Raw genomic sequence first — 22,300 nt, 5'->3', positions numbered from 1 at the left:
TAACCTTCTTACTTAATCACATCTTCTTTAATTGTAATGCCACCATCACACCTCAAAACAATTAATAAAACCCCAATTCCTTGACATCGTGTAATGTAGTCTGTAATCAAATTTCCCTTATTGTGTTAAATATTTCTTTGCAGTTTGAATTAGGATCTAAACAAGGTCATTTGGCTTTATGATTCTTTTAATTAAGTTAATCTATAGCAATTTTGCCTTTTTTTGCTCTCATAACACTAACTTGTTTCAGAGACTTAGTTTGTGGTTCTGTAGTGTCCCAAAGCCTGTAGTTATGTATTTGCTTCCATGTGATAACTATTTAACTTGTTGTAGATGAGAAGATTAATTAGGGTCAACTCTCTCTTTTTTTTTTTTTTTTTTTTGAAGCAAATTTTGGCTCTCCCATTTTTAATGATGCTAAGTTCAGTAGATTCAAAGGGCAGCCTATTCCCTGTTTTAGTTAACAATGAATTGTTTCCTGAATCAGTTATTTCATTCATGGTTGCAAAATGGTGATTTTCTATCTTTGCTTTTTGTTTAATACCTTAGAATTCTTCTGCAGTGAACTTCTGTCACCTAAAAACTAGTAACTAAGGTTACCCTAAAGTACAATATATGCAGGAAAAACAGGATAAATGCTTTTCTTTTTGATTGTCAGTTTTCAGAGTACCATATATATTACAGTAATATAAAAATATTTTAAAATATTACTTCTTTTTGATTTTTTAAAATGTCACAGTGTTACTGCCCAAATCAAATAATAATGGTATTACAGTTCCAAAAAAATGTTTGGAATTCTTGACCTAAAGTTAAGGGAATAGAAGTAGATGATAAGTGGAATGAGCCAGTATACTTTGCTGGACCAGGAAGTTTGCGTGGAACATTTTTTCTTTTTGCAATACTAGTCTAGAATATTTCATTAAAATGTTCATACTGTGTGAATTATATTCTTTTTTTTTTTTTTTTTTTTTTTTGGTCTTTTTAGGGCTGCGCCTGTGGTTCATGGAGGTTCCCAGGTCAGGGGTTGAATCGGAGCTGTGGCCACTGGTCTACGCCACTGCCACAGCCACTCCAGACCTGAGCTGCGTCTGCGACCTACGCCACAGCTCACAGCAATGCTGTGTCCTTAACCCACTGAGCGAGGCACGGAATTGAACCCGCGTCCTCATGGGTCCTAGTCAGGTTCCTTGACCACTGAGCCATGGCGGGAACTCCAGTACTTTTTTTTTTTTATTGAAAGTTTTGATCACTGTTTGGGAATGGAGCAGTGGGAGATGATAGCATTTTGGTATCCTATTTATGACCCAAGTTCTAAATTTTGTTTTACTATTTAGAGACACCTTCTCCCAAATATGTATTCCACCATAGCACTATGACTTAACTAACCTTTAGAATTCTGTCTACCCTTAGAGATCTCTTAAATGTTTTCATTACATAGAACTTAGTGGTTTGAATTCTAAATCCAGGCAAAACTTCCATATCATTGCATTTTGCCTCAGCTTTTTAAATTTTATTGTGGGTTCTTAACTATCTTGCCTGTTTACACTTAAGGAGGTATACAGACTCCTGTCATTAACAGTTGTTCACTGTAGCAGTAATTCTCACCACATGGGGGAAGAGGTGGCACAGGGAGAGAAGATCCAGTTCAGAGAAGTTGCCTTCTATCTTAATTTCCTATTTGAGAGTAATAGTCCTAAGAAATGTCCACAAAGTCAGTTGAACTGTGGTATTTATTTACTTGGTCTGTAAGTAATGATAAATCCGTAGCACTTTTTTTTTAAATAAAAGTCTGTCTTATTTCAAAAGCATTGAAGCATTATTTGTAAGTATAGAACATTGGAAAATAAAGTTAAGCATAAAATGTATATATTCCCACTACCTATAGATGACCATTTTTGATATCTTAGTGACTTCTCACATCTTTATATTTTGCACAGAATAAGATTATACTTATATATTATCTTGTAAATTGCCATTTTCAGTTAACAGTCCCCATTTTTCCATGTCAGTAAATGTTCACCTCTTCTCATATTCAGACCGTATTCAAATGTAACTTGTTGCTACATTTTCTGTAGATGAAAATCAGTTCCAGACTGAAGCCTTCATTAGATGCAAGTTCAAACAAAATCTATTCTGAAAAATGTCCTTTACAACTAGTTTGTCAAAACCAGCATCCAGTCTGGAGAATACACATTGCATGTTTTTATACCTCTTAATTCTCTTCAATCTAGCAGAGTCCTTTTATTTTCATGGCACTGACTTAAGAGATTGAACAGTTTTGGCTTTAAGTACAGGGATATAGAAAGTTTCCTAATAATGAATGTTTAAATTGTATTGTGTGTATTTTTATCTCATAGTTCTATTTTTTATTGTTTTTTTAAATTTATTTTTTTTTCAGCTAAACAAGCTATCAATCAGGGGAGATCTCCAGTTATAATAGACAACACTAATACACAAGCTTGGGAAATGAAACCATATGTGGAAATGGTAAATATGAGTTATGAGAGAGTTTTTATATTTTATTCTTGTCAACTTTTTCATACTCTGAAATTTGGTTACTTTGATCTATAGTATTAAAACATTTGTTCTTTTTCTCTAAAGAGTTGTGTTCATTTGCTTAGTTTTTTAAAAATTGGAAATGGTGCTTATCAAGCAATATGTTCATTTTATTAGTTTTGTCTGAACTTAAGGATAGTAATTGGAATTTGTCCATTAAGGGGTCTTACATTTTTTATAAACAGTATTATTTTAAAAGTAAACTTTTTCTTGGTTGAGCAAATTTAGAGGTAATGCCTAATTGAAATTTATATCTTTCTGCCATCTTGCTTTAAGAAGCATTCTCTGGGTTTTGTTCTCTTCCTTTTGTGTAGGCCATAGGAAAAGGATACAGAGTAGAGTTTCATGAACCTGAAACTTGGTGGAAATTTGATCCTGAAGAATTAGAAAAGTAAGGCACCCCCAATTTTTTTTTAATCCCTTATCTTTTTTTCTTTTCTCCTTCACATGTCAATTTCTTGACTAGGTTTTGCTTGTTATATCTTTGCTACTTATGACTGCTAATAGGGACTGCTGTTTCTCACATTCTTTTAAGAGGAACATTGACTTTAATGTATTTGAGGCTATTTGCTCTGTTAAATTTCATTAGATGTTCTTTGTTAAGTGTGTTTGTTACTTTCTCTTAAGTGAATTTCTGCATTGTTTCCCAGCTTATTGAATACTGTTGGAGATCTAGAAAACTGAGAGGAAAATTAGGACTTTCCCTTTGTTTTTTAGCTAGGCCACCTCTCTGCCTTGTCCTTCCAACTTCATCTCCTCCTCATTTTAGGTCCCATCACCTTTTTACTGCTTTCACCTCTCTCCCTTTTCCACCTTTACTGCTATAGATCCATTATCCCATACCCAAGATCCTGGGAAATCAGTGTGTTTTGGAAATTGGACTTTTTTTTTTCTTTTTAGAACTGTAATACACTGTATATACATAAATTGTAACACCCCAGGAGAGCTTGGAGCAGCATGGCATAATCAAACATCTCGGTATTGCCGCGTCAGATCATAAATAGTCCATATAAGTAGATAACAAAGACTGTATATAATCTAATGTTAGTTCTGAGTAGATATTGTTGAATGAGTTCAGACATGGTTAGACTTTACTGCTATATGAGTCAACAGAAAAGTGAATTTTCAGAGCATTTTGGATATCAATATTTTTGTTTGGTTGATTTTTAGGGTTTTTTTTTTTTTTTGCTTTTTTTTAGGGCCGCATAAGTAGGTTCCCAGGCTAGGGGTCTAATCAGAGCTGTAGCTGCTGGCCTGTGCCACTGCCACAGCAACGCCAGATCTGAGGCACGTCTGCAACCTACACCACAGCTCACGGCAATGCCAGATCCTTAATCCACCGATCGAGGCCAGGGATTGAACCCGAAACCTCATGGCTCCTAGTCAGGTTTCTTTCTGCTGAGCCATGACAGGAACTCCCTGGATATCAGTATTTGTGGTGAGAGTTGTGGACATTCTTTTCCCCTGATTTTCTAACCTGACTTTGACTCCTTTTTTCTTTTTTCTTTTTAACTCCCTTCCTCCCCCCTTTTGGTAACAACTTTAAGATGTAATTCACATACCTTATAGTTTACCCACTAAAAGTGTGTGGTACAGTGTATCTACACTTTCCAGAGCATATTCGCAGAAGTGTGCACCCATCTCTCTTTTTAAAACCATTTTTTTTTTTCTCCCACCTCAGTTTGCCTTCTTCCAGCTTAAAGCTGTTACTGTATGTTTGGTGTTCACCTAATTTAATTCTTTCCCCCTTGCCTTCCACTCCTTTTTTACCTTCATTCCTTTGGTTACCTTTCTTTCCTTTTCTGATTTGCATGCCAAACCACATCTATGAAGAGTTAAGCTGGTAAATATTATGAATACCTGGTATTGTTGGTCTGCTTCTGTGTGTATATTGTACCTTAGGTACAACGGAGAAGTTTTAAAACTAAGGATATTTGGGTTATGCTGAATAAATGAATTAATGAAATCATTGTACGTTAGGCTTTATTTACCTTTGAGGCTTTTTTTTTGAAATTTATTAGAATTCTAAATGTAAATCAGCTTTACAAAATAAAGTCAGTTTATCTGATATCTAGTATAGATGGGCAGCTTTTTTTTTTTTGTAAAGAATTGATTGAATCATCAATTTTGACATCTTGTGAATTCAGTTATATTTTGGCCTATTTCAGCCTCAACCTCCAATCTCTAGCTCTCATTCTAACTCTTGCTTTTCTTCTCATCTTTAAACTAAGCATCAATTGTTTTGAGCAGTAAATATTTCTTTTGTGTCTTTTTTTCCTGGAAAAATGAGTTATTAAATCTAGCATTATAATGTTAAATGTAAAATACATCCTTGTATGTTTTGCCATGTCTAATTCAAGTTATGGATCACTACAAGAGTTAAAATGCATTGTGAAAAGTTCTGTGAAGGTCAAGAATAATTTTTATTGTATTTAATTTTTTCATTTTTTAATTAAAAAAAAAAATTTTTTTTTGTCTTTTTTTAGGGCTGCACCCATGGCATATGGAAATCCCCAAACTAGGAGTCAAATTGGAGCTGCAGCTAACAGCAATGCCAGATGCAAGCCGTGTCTGTGACCTACACTACAGCTGACGGCAATGCTGGATCCTTAACCCACTGAACAAGGCCAGGGATCAAACCTTCATCCTTATGGATACTAGTCGGGTTCCTTCCTGCTGAGCCACAATGGGATTTCCTACAATTTTTTTATTATAGTTGATTTATATTCTGTCAGTTTCTGCCGAACAGCAAAGGGACTCAGTTATACACACACACACATTCTTTTTCTCATATAATCAAGAATATTTTTTCTTTCTTTCTTTTTTTTTTTTTTTTTTTTGTCTTTTGCCTTTTCTTGGGCCGCTCCCACAGCATATGGAGGTTCCCAGGCTAGAGGTCCAATCAGAGCTGTAGCCACCGGCCTACGCCAGAGCCACAGCAGCGCAGGATCTGAGCCACATCTGTAACCTACACCACAGCTCATGGCAACGCCGGATCCTTAACCCACTGAACAAGGCCAGGGATCAAACCTGCAACGTCGTGGTTCCTAGTCGGATTTGTTAACCACTGAGCCACGACGGGAACTCCAAGAATAATTTTTAAAACACTTTTTTATAAGTAAACTCACAAAAATTACATAAAATATAAATATGTAGCTTAACAAAGCAGATACTCTTTTAACCACAACACCTGTCATGGGAGCATCACCAACACTTTAGAAGTTTTTTGAACTCCTCTTCCCAGTAACAGTTCCCTGGTAATTATTTCTTTGCTTTTCTTTAAAGCATGTGTCTCTTTTTCTTAAATATCCTCTGCTTTAGTACCATAGTTTAATTTTCCCCACACTTTATATAGGTGTAATTATACAGTATATATTGTATCTAGTGTCTTTCATTTAGTGTTATGTTTGTGATAAATATACAGATTGTTGTATCTCTAGTAATAGCTTAGTATTGATAATAAATTTTTAAATGCAAGTGTGCTAAAATAGCTTTTGTAAGTGAAGATATTTCATATTGCTTTTTTTTTTTGTCTTTTTGCTGTTTCTTTGGGCCGCTCCCTGGAGGTTCCCAGGCTAGGGGTTGAATCGGAGCTGTAGCCACTGGCCTACGCCAGAGCCACAGCAACGCGGGATCCGAGCCACGTCTGCAACCTACACCACAGCTCACGGCAACGCCGGATCGTTAACCCACTGAGCAAGGGCAGGGATCGAACCTGCAACCTCCTGGTTCCTAGTCGGATTCGTTAACTACTGCGCCACAACGGGAACTCCTTCATACTGCTTTTTTTAATTATAGGAGCCCACTCAATTCTTCTCAAAACCATCTCTCATAATTTTTCATTTTGTTTAAAAAGGGGGAAAGATAACTCAGTGGTTCATTGAACTAGTAGTTAGTTCTATGTGAAGAAGGTATAATCAGTTAACATTGTGCTGTGATTTGTGGTATCTTTAAGCCTTTTTAAGATACTATTTATAACTCTGAACGGACTAGTCTTTTTTTTTTTATAAAATGTAGATGTATCTTCTAGTATTTATTGCAAAATATAATTTAAAATCTGAACTCTGTTAAAACAGTTTTAATCTCTTAGCCTATACATTCTCAAAAAAAAAGAATTAAAATCCTTTTCTTTTTTGGTAGGAGGAATAAACATGGTGTGTCTCGAAAGAAGATTGCTCAGATGTTGGATCGTTATGAATATCAAATGTCCATCTCTATTGTAATGAATTCAGTGGAACCGCCACACAAAAGCACACAAAGACCTCCACCTTCACAGGGGAGACCGAGGTGGGGAGGCTCTCTAGGCTCACATAATCAAGTCTGTGTCACAGATAATCGTTAAGTTGGCTATTTTCAGCTAACACATTTGTTGCTTGCCCTTAAAAAATTTTAGTGAGCCTGTCTTGAAGTTTAAGTAGTTTTAAATAAAAAAAAAAAACTACACTGCCTCACGAAAGATGTTCCCAGCAAGTTGTTTAAATTCTAAAGTGTAAATAAAAATTATATAAAATTGTATTTTAAATGTTTTTATAATCTTTTGTTGTAATACCTTTGATTATTATGAGGACATCTAAGTGGATAGGAACCAGATTTTTAAACTAATTTTATCTTTTGTAGATAATGTCAGATAGTTTTATAGTTCATATCTAAATCCAACTTTTTGTAAAACTTTAGTATTTTTCCTTGACTACCTTAAATATATAAGAAATGCTAGTAATAGGCACCTTAGTTGATTCCCCTATTCATTATATTGGTAAAACTATGTTTCTGCAAATTCATCTGTGCAAAAAAGTACTTCTAAGGTATAACTAGTGTATCACTTGTTTAAAACAAAATTCTCTATCAAATGCCATATAGTAGGTGTATCAATCACCTGGGGCATTTCTCCAGAATACACACATCCATCTCCTTTCTGCTTAAGCCATTTGCTGTCTTCCCATACGACCCATTTCTGGAATGCCTCAACCGGGCAATCATGATACAGTTTGAAAAAGCCCTTCAAGCTATTCTGATACTATATTGCTTTTCTCTTTTAAATTAACACAGTATTATTCTAATATAAAAAATATTGTAGACAGCTCCTTAGCATTAATTGTAAGATGGTTTGTCCTGTAGGATATTTTATTTCTCCAGATTTTAGTTTTTTTCTGTAGAGAAAACTATTTCTCACTGGCTAGTTTTTCTTAGATTATATTTCTTTACTTAAAATTTTGAAACTGAAATGGCATTCATTTCAGATATTTTGTAACTCATCCTAATCTTGCTTTGACTTATCTTTTTTTTTTTTTAAAAAAAAACAACCCAGCTAATTACAACTATTTAAAAAATATTTTGTATAATAGTTCATGGCCTTCAAGTCTTCTTTTTCCTAAACCCTTCCTGAATTCCCATAATGTTCTGATGTTGTTTTAAATTTTTAAAACCTTTGCCAAAGTTCTTTTCAACTTTAAGTGTTCTGTTACATCTTTATATTACTTTTTAAATTGATATTAAATTATTAAGTAATACTAAGTTACACAACTCAAAACTAAATGTAGTACTCTCAACAGGGTCTTCATTGCATTGCCTTTAGTGAGATAATACGATTGTAGTATTCACTGTTGTTGGCATTTGAATTGCTATTACCTTGCTTTATTTTGTTTAACATATATGTATGTATGTATTTGTTCATCCTAACTAAATATGATGTAGTAGGAATATGCTAACTCATGTTTAGTGTGTAAATGTATATATGTTTATACATATACACATTTCCGTTATTCACTCTTTTCATATATTCTTTTGTTTGAGAGTAATACTTCTTGCTATTTGGACTTTTCCAGCATTTTATTATGTGAATTGGCATTTTGAAATAGCACGGAAGAATTTAATTTTGGGAAAGGCGAAAGAATTATTAGATATATACTGTGTTGTCTTTATAAAACTTTATTTAGGGATAATTGTACCTTATAATATTTGAACAGTAGCAAAATTTATTTTGAGGTTTTAGAGAATTGCATTTGGAAGATACAAATTATGAGGAAACATGTTCATGAAAGTAAGCCTAAAATAACTTTCCAAATTTTATTATAGATTGAACTTCATCTAGTACTTTTGAGTACTAAATAATCATCCAAAGATCATTAATCATTACTGATTTCTTTATTCTTTTTTGGCCATATGAAGTTCCTGAGCTAGGGGTCAAATCCGAGCCATAGTTGCAACCTATGCCATAGCTGTGGCTGCACTAGATCTTTAACCCACTGTGTCAGCCTGGGGAGCCAATCCAAGCTGCTTCAGAAATGATGCCAGGTCCTTAAACCCACTGTACCACAGTGGGAGCTCCATTAGTGTTTTTTTTTTTTTTTTGGTCTTTTTGTCTTTTTAGTGCCGTACCTGCGGCTTATGGAGGTTCCCAGGCTAGGGTCTAATCGGAGCTGTAGCTGCTGGCTTACACCACAACCATAGCAATGCTGGATCCAAGCCGTGTCTGCCCCACAATGGGAACTCCCATCAGTGATTATTTTTAAAAATTAGAAATGCTTATCAAGACAGAGAAATTAGCATTCTGGAAGACTTGACTTTGTTTTTTTAAGACAAATTAATTATTTCCCCAAGCATTCTGGCTAATTTTTTATTTTTATCTTTTGAACAATAGCAGAATGGAGAAATGAGTATGCAATAAAAGATACCAAAATGACTATCGTAAGTCATTGCTTAATGTTAAAGACATCTATAAAAATATGAAATTTACCAATTAAAAGTTTTTCATCAATTTTTTTCCTTCTATTCAGATACATTTTTGTTAATATTCTTTTTTTTTTTTTTTTTTTTTTTTTCTTGGCAGCATATGGAAGTTCTCAGGCTGGGGTCCCATCAGAGCTGCAGCTGCCAGCCTACGCCACAGCCACAGCAACGTGGTATCCAAGCCAAGTCTGCTACCAACACCACAGCTCACAGCAGCACCGGATCCTTAACCCACTGAGTGGGGCCAGGGATCAAACCGCATTCTCATGAATTCTAGCTGTGTTTGTTACCACTGAGTCACAATGGGAACTCCTTTGTTAATATCCTTATTGCATTAGTCCCCCAGCTACTACCTGCCATTCTGAGGTTTGTTTTGTTTTTTTTGGGCAGCATATGGAAGTTCTGAGTTGGTCTCCATCACAAAGTATAAAATGGGTGTTTTTTCATAGGCCTGGTAAAAATTACTTCTTTTGGTTAAGGAGATTTATAGTTTTCTGGATGTCCTAATCCTGCTAGTAAAAATACTTGTAATCAAGTTGAACTTTTGATACTGTTTTTTAAATTGATTATCTTTATTTTCAGTAATCACTTTTCTGAAAGAAAATGTTAGCTTTTTAATATTTTATGTCTATTTTTAAGTAAGATTGTTTACAAAAGATTGGGTTATATTTTGGTGTTGGTGTGATAGGGTGGATTTAAGTATTCAAAGTTTATTTCTTGCCTAATTAATATAGGTTACAAAAATTTCCAGTTATTTGTATAGCTGAGTTTTGAAAGAGTTGTTGATTTCAAAGGATATAAAATATTGCTTTTCATTGTAATCAAGTTTTTGTTTTTATAGATTTTTCTGAACCTGATTTTCTAAGTATTTATAAAGAAAATTGGTGGTGTTCTCTTTGGAAAATGTTAAAGAAATACGGTTTTCATGTAATGGTGCCTTGATCAGATAGGTTTACTAGCTTTTATTGAAGTTTTATGTAGTATTGTATCATGAATACAGTAACTGAGAATTCAGTTATTAGGGTTAAAGTGTTTTTTTGTGTGTATTTGTTTTAACATCTGCAATCCATCTAAATAGAGTCTAGAATCCTAACAAAGTATTTTAGTTACAGCGATTATTCATAATAAACATTTGGTGGCAGTAGAACAGCAGATTGAGTAGTGGTTTTTATAATTAAGTTTTATAGGTTAAGAGTTCCTGTCACGGCGCAGGGGAAGTGAATCCGACTAGGAACCATGAGGTTGCAGGTTCGATCTCTGGCCTCGCTCAGTGGGTTAAGGATCTGGCGTTGCCGTGAGCTGTGGTATAGGTTGCAGATGTGGCTTGAATCCTGCGTTGCTGTTGCTGTGGCTGTGGCATAGGCCAGCAGCTGTAGCTGTGATTAGACCCCTAGCCTGGGAACCCCCATATGCCACAGGTGTGGCCCTAAAAAGCAAAAAAAAAGAAAAAGTTTTATAGGTTACAGTTTAGAAATAAAATGTTTTTGTCATTAAAATTGTTAGCTGTGATTTTTGTGGAAGGAGAGATTATATTAAGGGATTAATGGATATCTTCTTTGGTGATGACTTTCTTTCTCTTTACAATGAAGTCAAATTGGCATGCCAATTTTTATTTTATTTTGTAAATTAAGGTACTGTTAAAACAGTCAGTCTCCCTGTATGTATACTAGGCTTTTCTTAAAATATCCTTAGGATAGCAAGAAGTACTAAGTTTGTAGAAATAGATTGTGAAAGAGGAGTAATTAGTGATTTTCTCTGTGTCTTTTTTTTTTTTTTTTTTGCTTTTTGCTTTTTAGGGCCATACCTGTGGCATATGGAGGTTCACAGGCCAGGGCTCCAGTCAGAGCTACAGCTGTCAGCTTACGCCACAGCCACAGCAACGTGGGATCCGAGCTGCTTTTGTGACCTACACCACAACTCAGAGCAACACCGGATCCTTAACCCACCGAGCAAGACCAGGGATCAAACCAGTAATCTCATGGTTATTAGTCAGATTCATTTCTGCTGAGCCACAACAGGAACTCCTCTGTCTTGTGTGTCTTTTTGACTTTTTTTTTTTTTTTTTACTTTTGCAAAGTGACATTTAATTCACTTCAGTAATTCAAATTGCCAGGGTCTTAAGTCTGCAAATTTTTCACTTTTGCATGGATTATAAATTTCAGAACAAACCTTGAAAATTTTACAATTATGATATCTACAACTAAAATCAGAAAACTTGTAATAAAATGGCTGCACTTTACACTCGGTGCCTTTACATAGAGTGCATTGAATGGCATAATTTTTGTAATAAAATATTCATGTGTAAGCTCCATTTTGAATATATCTCCTATGGAATTTCTTAGTATATTGTTGCTTTTAAATTATGCACAGAAACAAGAGGAAAGAGTAGCACAAAAACCTCTGAAAAAGAGAACTTCAAGAATAAATAGTTATTGTTGGAAGCTAGGGCTGTGTCTGTTGGACTCTTTTGACTTGTACCTTTTAATAGAAGTTTATTTTAGTCATTTAGATTAGAAATAATCTCTTTTTCTTCCCTTTTCTCCTAACACATTGTGTTCTCTGAATAACCCTGTTACATTGCAGGTATGAAAGTTGCAGTCATTACATATTGAAATACCACTTCCAAGTACACATTCCACTAACGTCAGCCACCTGTCTTAAAAACTTAAGTATGAATAAAACAGATTATTTTATCTAGTATGGACATAACCATACTCTCACCCCTAATTTTAGAACTGGGTGTTATCACATTGACATTATACTTACTTTGGGGAATGACTGAAGGCTTCATTGGAGAGTGTTGTCCAGTTGTTAATACTTACATGTTTTCTTAATTGAACTTCTTTTTGTGAGATAATGAGAAAATTGAGAGATTTCAAGATGGCCTCTTTGCCTTTTGCCTCTCAACTTTATTGGTAACTAAGGAAAAAAAAAGTAAGAATAATCTACTCATGGTTAAAAATTGTGTTCCTAAATTGAGTCCATTAAAATACACTCTATTTGGATTTTTTTTTTTTTTTTTTTTGCATGGCAGTTTAACTGTATTCTCAGGACATGTAAAATTAATGTTTTACACTAAAACTAGTAATCATAGTAATTGTGTAATTGTTCAACTTTGTTTCTGTCTTTTTTTTTTTTCTCTTTTTAGGGCCACACCTGTGGCATATGGAAGTTCCCAGGCTAGGGGCCCAGTGGAGCTGCAGCTGCAGGCCTACACCATAGCCACAGTAATGTGGGATCTGAGCCGAGTCTGCAGCCTACATCACAGCTCACAGCAATGCTGGATCCTTTAACCTACTAAGCAGGGCCAGGGATTGAACCCGTGTCCTCATGGAAACTAGTTGGATTTGTTACCACTGAGCCACAGCGGCAACTCCAAAATGAAAGAAAATTTGATTTGGGAAAGGACTGTGTATTTTTCCTCTTCATTTATTTTTTCTTTTTTCTTAATAGAAAAAAATGTTTCTTCCATGGTCTTTTCCTGTGCATTTTTTCTTTTCCTTCTATTTTCTGCTCAGCAATCCTCACATTAACTTCATAACATTTTTAATGAAGATGATGGGATGGTAAGTTACAAAAGAGGGGTAACTTTTTTGCCTCCTGTGTTCCACTGACTAACTCATTGTTCTTTATGAACCTTGTTTAGTCATGTTCAACTTACAGATCACAGCTTTGCAGTTAGTTTCCTGATCCTGTGGTTTAGGTAGGACTTTGGTATGAAAATATTTGGTAAGATATTGAAAAGCCTACTAGTGTTACTCATTGGTTGGGAGTCTTATAAGCATGGCGTGGGACTTGAATGTGTGGATTTGTGAAAAAAATGCTTTCATAATACTTAAGCCTTATGCTGATAGACTAGCTGATGAATAGTTGATGGAAATTCACTATTATGGAATTCCCTTTAGGTTGTGATTCTCCAGTTTGCCTTTCTTAAAGAACTGAATGATTTTGAAGGAAAACTGGTAACAAAATATTTTTAGTTCAGCCTAAGTGACCATATTCTGCACTGCTTCTTCAGTAAGGATTAGGAATTTAGTATCAGCAAGCCTTAATAGTACTTAAGTAGCTGCCATTGAAAAACTGTCAATGCCAGGACCTAGTCTAGATATGATTGTTACAGTCTTTCTCTCTCTCTCTTCTCTCTTTTTTTTTTTTTTGGTCTTTTTTTGCCATTTCTTGGGCCGCTCCCGCAACATATGGAGGTTCCCAGGCCAGGGGTCAAATCAGAGCTGTAGCTGCCAGCCTACGCCAGAGCCACAGCAACGCGGGATCCGAGCCGCGTCTGCAACCTACACCACAGCTCACGGCAACGCCGGATCGTTAACCCACTGAGCAAGGGCAGGGATCGAGCCTGCAACCTCATGGTTCCTAGTCGGATTCGTTAACCTCTGTGCCACGACGGGAACTCCCAGTCTCTCTTTTTTTATAGTGATCATATAAGGATTTTATAGAGGAAACAAAAACTTGGAGTTCAAACAATTTATCCGACATAATTTCTCTCGCGAAAGATGTAACTGGGATTCAGATACATCCCTTGCTATGTCCCATTTTATCTTTTAAACCACGTAATCATCTTTGCTTCAGTTATTAGTATTAATTGAGGTTTATTTTCAAGGCAGGAAAGAAATTCCAAAGGAGAGTTGAATGCATCTTTATGTTACCTTTGAATTTATAGGGTTAGAGGTACGGTTACTTAAGTTGAGTGAAGAAATCTGTAAATGGCCATTTACTTAGAATGCTACTTTTAAGTCAAGATTGAAAGCTGAGATACTGTTAATGTTTAAATGTTTTCTACAAAATATACATTTGATATAATAATTACATTTCAGCAACGTCTTTTCAGTTGAGTTGCTACATTATTGTGCTTTAATATTTAAATTTTATTTTAATCTTTCCAGATTTTAGTTAGCATTTGAAATTTGTAGTATTCAATAAAAGGATTGTTGAATTATGTAAGCTGTTTGTTTTGCTGATTAATTTTGAGGCAGTATTTTCTAAATAGAGCAACACTGTAAGTGGCCTTAGTATATTTTTCATCTAACGTCTGCTTATTACTTAACTGTGGTAGCAGTAGCTATCATGGAAATTACATCCGTCTTTTGAATTTCTGGAGAATTAAGAGTTTTTCCTCTTGTAATATTTAACATCCTTTTTTTAATGTTGTTTATATTGATTTTCTAAAGTTAAAGAACAATAAAGAAGCCAGTTACTTAGGTTTGCTAAATAAATAATTAGATTCTTCCAGGAAAACCTGTAAGTACAGAACGAAGAATTTTTACTCTTGAGTATTTGCCCTATTTTGTTTTAGTTAACTTAAAAAATAAAAGGACTGGACCTTGTTTGGTTTTTCTTAATTCTTTGAGAGTAGTTTGTGGGTTTTTTTCTTCATTGTTTCTAAATGTAAAATTAGAGGTAGGATTTGTGTTAGGATGGGGGAGATTTCGTGAAAGAAATAGGCTTTGTTTTTATGAATAGATTAAGATAGTTTTTGGTTCAGGAAACTGGAAAGCAGTACATTATGGGATTGAGATTATTGGAATATTATATAATGTAACATTGGCAAAAATGTGCTTAAAACATTTTATTTTGAATATAAGTAAATTGAAGTATTTACAGGAAATAGGAAAGGGGGCTAGGGCTAGACATTTTAAATTAAAAAATAGAAAAAATTTTAATTCTGGAGAATGTAGGGAAGACGACATTAAAGCTAAAAGACAAGTGGTCAAAAGTGGTATTTCTCCCTCCCCGTCTTCCCTTTGCTGTGTAAAGACCATTATAGCCCAGGGTATTATATTAACAAAGATTATTTTATACCCTTAAGGGTAATGAAAGCACAGTGTTCTTTGTCTTGTCTTTGAAGCTTTGTCTTTTAATAAGAGTTAGTAAATATTTGTTGAACATGAGACCTAGTCTTCTCCCTAAAATAATCAACAGTCTCTTGATATTAAGGACCTATTCATCTAAACGGAGCGACTTCATAGGGTACTTTGTAATTTAGGAAGCATGGAGATAGGAATATGAATTAGTTGTGTTTGACACTTGCTAGGGGTGAGAGTGTCCAGGCCGAGAGGAAGGCACATCCATTAATGTTGAGTATCTTAACACCCTTAGATCCTTTTGTTCCAGATTTTGAACCTCACTAGTAGTCTTTGTATTTGTGATTTATGATTAATAAATATTAGAGTGTCATAACTAGAGCAACCTTGAGACTTTTGATTTTTGGTTTTGGTCATTTAGAGATTGTTTTTTGCTTTAGCACTTCAGTTCTTACTCTTAGATTTCCGTATGCGATTTCATCATTTTTCACTTGGACATAGTAGTCTCCCTACTTTTATCTTTGCCATCCTATAATTTTACACAGAGCAACTAAAGTATAAATTAAAAAAATTTTTCAAATATAAATTAAATCACTCTCCGTGCTTAAACTCTGTGGGATCTGACTTGCTGCTTCTTGACCTTCTCTTAGATCACTGTTTTCTTCATTTATCATATTTCCTCTATACTGGTCTTTTTGTCTGTCTTTCAGATACACTAAGTTTGATCTTGCTTTAAACACTAGCTCTTTTTTCTTCCTGGAATGCTCTTTTTTTCCTACTCTTGGCCCAATGCCTTGCATGTTCTCAACATTCAGGTGTCACCTCCACAGAGAGCCTTCCCTGACTTCCAATCTAAAGTAGCTCCACCCTGTCACTCTAATACCTTGTCCTGTTTTGTTTTCATCATAGTACTTAATTAGTAATTGAAGCTATCTTGTGTAATACTGATTTATTGGGGGTCTTTTGAATTAGAATATGTTCCATGACAACCTGTTATTTTGTTCATAGCTGTTATCCACAGAACCTAAACAAGTGCCTGTAATACTGTAGGAGCTCACTAAATTTTGGCTGAAGGGTTTTATATGCCTTATTTTTTTATTTATTTTTTTAGGGCCACATTTGCAGCATATGTAGGTTCCGGGGCTAGAGGTTGAATCAGAGCTGCAGCTGCCTGTCTGGACCACAGCCACAGCAGCAAAGGATGTGAGTTACATCTGTGACCTACATCATAGCTCATGGCAACGCCAGATCCTTAACCCACTGAGTAGTAAGACCAGGGATTGAACCTGCATCCTCATGGTTCCTCGTCAGATTCGCTAACCACTGAGCCATGATGGAAGCTCCCACTTTTGACTGTCATCTTTCTAGTTTGAATTATCACCTCTTCCTGAGACTAGGGTCCCCATGTCAATACTTGCTCTATTCTAGCCCTTTCTCTCCACAATGTAACAAGACTGCAGTATCATGTACATAGTAAAAAGTGCTTAAATTATAAGTGTATATAGCTCGACCGATTTTAACAAAGTGAACATAATCATGTAACCAGAACCCTGCTCAAGAATTAGAACATTACCAGCAAATTAGAAGCCCTTAATGCCCCCTCCTTGCCAGAGTGATCTTTGTAAAATGAAAATATGATCATGCATAAAAACCTTTCAGTTGTTTCCCATTGCTGTTAGGATAAAAATGAAAAACTGTAATGAGATATTTAAGAGTCTGGTTCATGGTGGCCCCTACCTTCCTCTCCAGCTGCATGTTTGATAACTTTTCACACTTGCCATGATCCAGCCGAACTGACCACATCTCAGTTACTTGAATGTGCTATTCTGTTCCTTCTTCCCGGAAAGTTTTGTGTGTACACACTCCTTCCATACCCATCCTTCACATTTGAGCTCTTCAAGAAAACCTTTTCAGATGTATTAGGCTTGGTGAGGGGTAAAATACATATATGGTCCATGTACCTTTTCTCTATTAATTTTTATGAGTATGTGATTATTCCCCCCCCCCTTATTTTTAAGCTCATGTGTCCGAGATTGAACTGGTTTTGTTTACTATCAAAAGGTCATCAGCACAATCACTGAGAAAGAGTGCTGTTGAATATTCATACAATAAATGTTAGTATCAGTGGTCTCAGCTTGTTAAGGACTGAATTCTGTCCCCTCAGAATTTCATGCATTGAAGTCCTAACCCCGAGTATTCAGGATGTGATTATTTTTAGGATATAGAGCCTTGAGAGAGAGAATTAAGATAAAATGAGGCCATGTGGTTAGGCCTTAATCCAATATGTTTGGCATCCTTACAAGAAGAGGTGATTAGGAAACAGACACAAAAAGGGATGACTTTTCCTGTGATGATACTGGAAGAAGACAGCCATCTGCAAGCCAAGGAAAGAGGCCTTTGAAGAAACCTACCCTGGTGACACCTTGTTCTTGGACTTCTAACCTCCAGATTTGTGAGAAAGTTAATTTCTGTTTAAGCCACACAGACCGTAGTACTTTGTAGCTCTGGCAAACTAACACAGATTTTGGTACCAGGAAGTGGGATGTTTCTCTAGCAAATGCCTAAAAATGTAAAAGTGGCTTTAGAACTGCGTCTGGTAGAGCCTGGATGGGTTTTGAAATCCATGTTAGAAAAAGCCAAAATTGCTTCAGATATGTAGGTAGAAACATACAGAGTTGATTCTGGTGAGGGCTCTGAAAAAAAAAGGAACTATCGAGAAGGTTTCTGTCACCTTAGAGATAGATGTGTTATCATGAACAGAGTGTTGGGAGAAGTATGAAAAGAGTGCTTCTTGTCTCAGATGGAAATGAACACATTATTGGAAACTGTAGGGAAGGCCACCTTAAAGTGGCAAAAATTTGGCTAAATTGTGTTCTGCAGTTTGTGAAAAAGAGAAATTCTAAGTGATGAACTTGGATTTTTTTTTTTTTTTTTTTTTTTTTTTTTTTGTCCTTTTAGGGCTGCACCTAGGGCATATGGAATTTCCCAGGCCAGGGTCCAATCGGAGTTACAGCTGCTGGCCTATGCCACAGCCACACAGGATCTGAGCTTCGTCTGCTACCTACACCACAGTAAAAGCAATGCCGGATTCTTAAGCCACTGAACAAGGCCAGGGATCGAACCCGAGTCCTCACGGATACTCGTCAGGTTCATTAACCACCGAGCCATGATGGGAACTCTGAACTTGGATATTTAACTGAGATTTTTAAGCAAGTATTAAAGGTATGACCTGATTTCTCCTTGCTTATAGTAAAATGCAGAGGCAGAGATAAATTGAAGAAAAAATTGTTAAGAAAATGGAACCAAATACCTGAGTATTTGGAAAATTTTGGTCTATTCCTATTAAGAAAAACTAGGAAGTATGTTTTGGAGACATCAGGGTTGTTGCTAGACAACCAGTTGCTAAAGGGAGTATGAGTGTGTGATTTTAAGTTCATTACGCTATCTCAGCAGAAACAGATGAGGTCGTGGCAGCAAAATCTGCCAGCTTGGACTGAAAGAGACAGGATGAAATGAAGAGACAGACATCTGAGATCTTACAAGACAAGTCAGTAGAGCTTTCTCTGGTGATCTGGCTGTGAGCATGTGTTGTCCTTCAAGAAAACAGTAGAATGACCCTGAAGGCAGGTCAGAGGTTGGAAGAGCTGCCATTGCCACCATGGGATCAGAGCTGAGGGGGTCAGGCTACCACCTTGGTGGGCCTGGAAAGCAGGGCCTTCAGTCTGGCTGGCCCAGAGAACAGAGCTTGGAGCCGAAGATTATTCTTCACTGTTATTATTAAAGGTTATTCTTCAGCTTTAAAGTCCAATCCAATTTGCTTTATTAGGTTTGATAATATCTTGGTACTCATCATCCCTTTCTTATTTTTGGTTTTTCCCTTTTGGAATGGGAATGTCTATCTTAGGCCTGTACCACCATTATTTTTTGAAAGTACATTAAGTTGTCTAGAGTCGCAGGTTCACAGCTTAAGAGGAATTTTGCCTCAGGATGCATCTTATCTCAAGTCCATACCTGGTTTAAATGATACTTAGATGAGATTTTGGCCTTGGAGTTGACACTAGAATACATTAAGACTTTTGTGACTGTTGGAGTGGGGTGAATGTGTTTTGTATACAGGAAGACATTAATCATGGGGGTAAAAGGATGGTGCGTTCTGGGCTGAATTATGTCCTCTCAAAATTCATATGTTGAGGTCCTAACTCCCAGTTCTTATAGTGTAACTGTTGGGGAATAGGGCCTTTATTTTTTTTAATTTAAATTTAAATTTTTTTTGTCTTTTTGCCATTTCTTGGGCTGCTCCCTCAGCATATGGAGGTTCCCAGGCTAGGGGGCGAATCAGAGCTATCTATAGTTGCCAGTCTGCGCCAGAGCCACAGCAACACGGGATCCCAGCTGCGTCTGCGACCTACACCACAGCTCACGGCAACGCCGGATCCTTAACCCACTGAGCAAGGCCAGGGATTGAACCCTGTAACCTCATGGTTCCTGGTTGGATTCGTTAACCACTCAGCCATGATGGACGGGAACTCCCAGAACAGGGCCTTTAGAGAGGTAGTTAAGATCATTTGGATGAGCTCTAATCCAATACGACTGGTGTCCTTATTAGAAGAGGAGATTAGGACGCAGACACATGCAAAGGGAAGACCTATGAAGACAATGGAGGAAGAAAGCCATCTATCAGCCAAGGAGAAAGGCTTTAGAAGAAACCAACCTTGCAGATGCTTTGATCTCAGACTTCTAGAATTGTGAGAAAATAAACCTCTTGTTTAAGCTACCAGTCTGTATATTTTTGTCACTAGCCCTATTATACTAGCTAGTTGAGAGGTACCTGTGAGGCATTCCCTTCTCTCTTCTGCAGTTCTTTCTTGTATAAAACGAAGGTTTATGACTGGATCAGTGGTTCTTAGTTTGTAAGTTAATTCAAGACTTTCTAAAAATGGAATGGGTTTCAATAAGAAATGTTTAGTGGGTCATCTGACACTGGAGTTGTTCACAGTGCAACTGAGTTGTGTTTCAGACTACTTTTGAGGTACCTGAGGGATTGCTGCGAAGAGCAGAAACCTCCGCTTTTAGTAGAGCACAGAATTTCACATTGCAGAATTTGAAGATAAGTTGCAGTTGTGATCGCAACTTAGGCAAGTCTTTATTTTCTAAAATTTTTCCTCTTAATTAAATGAGAATACCTTCTCAATCTATAACATAGGGTCATTGGATGGATTAACAAGAAGAGTATGTTAGAATTTCAGCTGAAATACCTTGTATGTTAGCCTTGAAATTCTGTAATTTTGTTTGCCTTTTGATGATTTCATCTCTATACAGAAGGAGTGATCAGAGAAGGAATCAAGAAGGAATACAGAAGGAGTGGTTTTTTTATACTGGTTAGAAATGCTAGGAGAGATCTGGAAGGATAAAGTTTAATTTTTTGGTTATTACATTTCCCAAAGATACTCATATTCCTCATTAGTATAGGCAGTCAGGAATTAAGCTGGGGAATATCTCCAAACGATTCATGAGTGTCATGAATACGGTTTTTTCAGCTGTGTTGTATGGACTGTTGGTGTGATCCAGTTAATTTGATATTTTTACTGAGGGATTTGTTAGGATTAATTTTACAGAGCAGTGTATTGTTCAAACCATATGAACCCATTTCTTTTTTAAAGAAACAGATATTTTTTAAAATGTCAAGCATAATAAAAGTAGGGAAACTTTCCCCAGCACATTTGATTTTCATGAATAAGTATTTCATCATGACCTCTCTGTAATGTTTAGGTGACAGTATGGTATCGACTTACTGGTAGTTATGTGAAACTGTTAGTTAATTGCAGCCTGGACTTATATGAAATTAGTCATTCAAGTTTGAGTGGATGTCAGCTTTGTATTTTTATGATACACTTAGGGAAGCGACAGAGTTGTCAGAAGATTCGGTAGACAAAGGGGAAGAAGGTATATGTTGGAGGGTCAGAGAGGCAGTTTGTAATGTTTTTAGATGTAATTACTAGTGTCTCATCTGCTTGTTATTTTAAATGATAGTATTCTAAAGTTTGTATAACATACCATTCTTTCTAGGAATTTATTTATTTTTTTGGTCTTTTTGTCTTCTTCGGGTAACACCCGCAGCATATGGAGGTTCCCAGGCTAGGGATCCAATAGCAACTGCAGCTGCCAGCCTACACAACAGCCACTGTGACACAGAATCCTTAACCCACTGAGTGAGACCAGAGATCGAACCCACATCCTCATCGATGCTAGTCAGGTTCATTAAACACTGAGTCACGACGGGAACTCCTAGAGGATTTTTGGATTTTTTTCTTTTTTCTTTCTTTTTTTTTTTTTTTTTTGCATACCATTTACAAAATTTTTTTTTGTTGCAGTTGATTTTCAGTGTGCCAGTTTCCACTGTACAGCAAAGTGTCTCAGTCATACATACATATATTCTTTTTAAATACTCTTTTCCATCATGGTCTACCCCGGTAGACTGGATATAGTTCCCTGTGGTATACAGTAGGACCCTTGCTGTCTGTCTATTCTAAATATAACAGTTTGCTGAGTTCCCGTTGTGGCTCAGTGGTACCAAGCATGACAAGTATCTATGAGGACATGGGTTTGATCCCTGGTCTCACTCAATGCATTAAGGATCCAGGGTTCTCTTGAGCTGTGGTGTAGGTCTCAGACATGGCTCAGATCCCATGTTGCTGTGGCTGTGATGTAGGCTGGAAGCTGCAGCTCCAATTCTACCTCTAGCCTGGGAACTTCATATGCCATAGGTGCAGCCCTAAAAAGACAAATAAATACATAAATGTAATAGTTTGAATCTACTAAGCCCAAACTCCCACTCCCTCCCCCCTTCTCTTGAGCATACGCAAATCTGCTCTATATGTCTGCGAGCTGTTTCTGTTCTGTAGATAGGTTCATTTGTGCCATATATGTATATAATATACACAATATATGTGCGTGTATGTGTGTGTGTATATATATATATATATATTTTTTTTTTTTTTTTGCTTTTTTTAGGGCCACACCTGTGTCATGTGGAAGTTCCCAGGTTAGGAATTGAATTAGAGCTGCAGCTACTGGCCGCAGCAATGAGGGATCTGAGCCACATTGGTGAACACCATAGCTCATGGCAACACAGAACCCTAACCCACCGAGTGATGTCAGGGATCGAAACTTCATCCTTATGAATACTAGTTAGTTTAGTTTCT

At 36.2% G+C, this 22,300-nt stretch overlaps 1 protein-coding gene across 1 annotated transcript in view; it reads left to right on the top strand.

Moving 5' to 3' along the window:
• Positions 1-22,300, top strand: part of N4BP2L2 (NEDD4 binding protein 2 like 2) — a 106,758-nt gene that overhangs the window by 16,517 nt on the left and 67,941 nt on the right. Inside the window, 3 exon segments of the mRNA XM_021065179.1 lie at positions 2,399-2,487; positions 2,871-2,947; positions 6,697-6,843. Of these exon segments, the coding sequence (XP_020920838.1) occupies positions 2,399-2,487; positions 2,871-2,947; positions 6,697-6,843 (313 nt within the window).

The sequence above is a fragment of the Sus scrofa genome, chromosome 11 (genome assembly GCF_000003025.6).
Source record: "Sus scrofa isolate TJ Tabasco breed Duroc chromosome 11, Sscrofa11.1, whole genome shotgun sequence".
Lineage (NCBI taxonomy): Eukaryota > Metazoa > Chordata > Mammalia > Artiodactyla > Suidae > Sus > Sus scrofa.
Note: the sequence above shows the minus strand (reverse complement) of the source record. Positions and strands in the feature narration are given on the sequence as shown.